This window comes from Phaseolus vulgaris, chromosome 7 (genome assembly GCF_000499845.2).
Source record: "Phaseolus vulgaris cultivar G19833 chromosome 7, P. vulgaris v2.0, whole genome shotgun sequence".
NCBI classification, from domain to species: Eukaryota; Viridiplantae; Streptophyta; class Magnoliopsida; order Fabales; family Fabaceae; genus Phaseolus; species Phaseolus vulgaris.
Genome location: NC_023753.2, coordinates 3,592,382 through 3,594,444, shown reverse-complemented (window position 1 = coordinate 3,594,444; position 2,063 = coordinate 3,592,382). Strand labels below are relative to the sequence as shown.

General features: G+C 45.6%; 1 protein-coding gene across 1 annotated transcript; it reads left to right on the top strand.

The window, feature by feature from the left end:
• Positions 1-220: 220 nt before the first annotated feature.
• Positions 221-1,855, top strand: LOC137828489 (zinc finger protein ZAT10-like). Its single transcript, XM_068635100.1, has one exon. It carries the CDS (start codon positions 790-792, stop codon positions 1,591-1,593), a length of 804 nt encoding a protein of 267 aa, XP_068491201.1. The 5' UTR covers positions 221-789; the 3' UTR covers positions 1,594-1,855.
• Positions 1,856-2,063: the final 208 nt, after the last annotated feature.

Below are 2,063 nucleotides of genomic sequence, written 5' to 3'. Positions count from 1 at the left end.
AGGGGAAAACAGGTGGCAGGTGGTGATTATGTTGGTGAGTGTTAGCGTAGTTGTAGTGTGCCAACTAACGAATAATCGATGAGTGATAGCATGGCAGTGAAAGTGGTTGCCCAAACCACGAAACTCACTGTGATCCAAGCCATGACGACAACTTCCCCTTCCTTTTTTCGCCACGAGGCGTCTAAACCAAATTCACATTTTCCATTTTGCTTTTTCAAGATTCAAACAGTCAAACCTTTCTTTTTCTTCCTTTCTTTCTTCCCAATTAATATGAAATTTAGCATATTCCTTCTTCGGAATCACATTCCATGTATATCTCGGATATGAATCGATGCATGAGCTTTCGTGAGGAGAACAGATACATGAATTCAATTCATATTTTAATCCTTTAACTAGTTGTTTGAACTGATCAGTGTTATCTAAAGTCTTAAAGTATTGGCAACAAGCGCGTTAATTAAGCAGTGGCTTAGTGTGTGTGTGGGGTAATGAATGGAGATAGAACGATACAGGAAAAAGGGTAAAGATAACGCAGACACAGACGTATTACGTAACGCAGTTTTGACTTGGAAAAAGTCATCCAAGTGAATCCCCTCGCTCTTTAGTTGACCGACTTCACTCTCTTTCGATCATAACACCAACTCATCTCGTTTCGTCCCTCTATATAAACACCAACTCACACCCACTTAACTACCTCACACACACTCCTTCTTTGCTCTTCGACTACACCAGATAACCAGAAACTACCTCCAATCATCATATTTTTTCAATTTAGGGTTCCTTGCTTGATTAATGGCTTTGGAGGCTTTGAATTCTCCAACAGCAGCCGCCACTCCCTTCGGTGCCTACCAGGAGGAGGAGGAGGAGCTTGAGCTTCAGTTCCGCGAGCCTTGGTCCAAGAGAAAACGCTCCAAACGACCGCGTTTTGAGACCGAGGAAGAGTACCTCGCTCTTTGCCTCATCATGCTCGCACAGAGCGGAAACAACAACAACAGTAACAGTAACAGCAACAACACCAACGCTTCTTCTCGCCGCCAAACTCAACAGTCACCGTCACCGTCACAGTCACAGAAAGAACCGTCACCGCCGCTGAAATTATCGCACAGGTGCACCGTTTGCAACAAGGCCTTTCCTTCTTATCAAGCGCTCGGTGGACACAAGGCCAGCCACCGCAAGTCCTCGTCCGAATCCACCTCTGTCTCCGTCGTCGCCAACGACACCGTTGCCGCCTCCACCGTCGGCGGAAGGATGCACGAGTGTTCCATCTGTCACAAGAGTTTCCCCACCGGACAGGCCCTGGGTGGCCACAAGCGCTGCCACTACGACGGCGGCAACCACCACAGCAACGCCCACGCCAACAACGGCAGCGCCGTCACTTCCTCCTCCGACGGCGTTGCCGCCTCCTCCCACACGCTCCGTGGGTTCGACCTGAACCTTCCGGCGCCGCTGACGGAGTTCTGGTCGCCGGCGGGGTTCGACTTCAGGAAGAAGGTCGGCGGAGTCGGCGAGCAGGAGGTGGAAAGCCCGTTGCCGGTAACCGCCGCCAAGAAGGCGCGTTTGTTTTCAAGGGAGGACCACGATGACGAAACGGCGTAGATTTGTTCAAAGAAGACGTGTTTACTTTAATTCTATTGTAATTGAATTTGCCGGTACAGTGAATATGATTCGTAACCACTTAGGTTAATTTCCATTCGTTGTGTTTTTTTTTTCTTTTTCTTTGGGTTGGGATTAGGTTCGGATTTTGTTTACGCTCATCTGTACAGACAAAATTTGTTCATTGCTTTTGGACTCTTCTTTGTCATTGCTGCAATCTAACAAATTCGTTTATCAGTAATACTATTAATCATGTTAAAGATAAGTTCTTATACTTTCACTTCTTCCATTCTTCACTACTTTCGTGTATATTTTTTAGCGGTCGTATTAATTAAACACCTAGAAGAAAATCAAACAATATAATTTTGACCCAATTTAATATTATCACTAAGACAATGAAAAAAAAAAGAAGCAAAGTGAATTTAGACGACGTTAAAGGTGATGAGACAAGGCAAGACACATGTCTAAATTCA

Coding starts and splice junctions, on each gene's coding strand:
- LOC137828489 (XM_068635100.1), top strand. CDS start 790: ATGGCTTTGGAGGCTTTGAATTCTCCAACAGCAGCCGCCACTCCCTTC.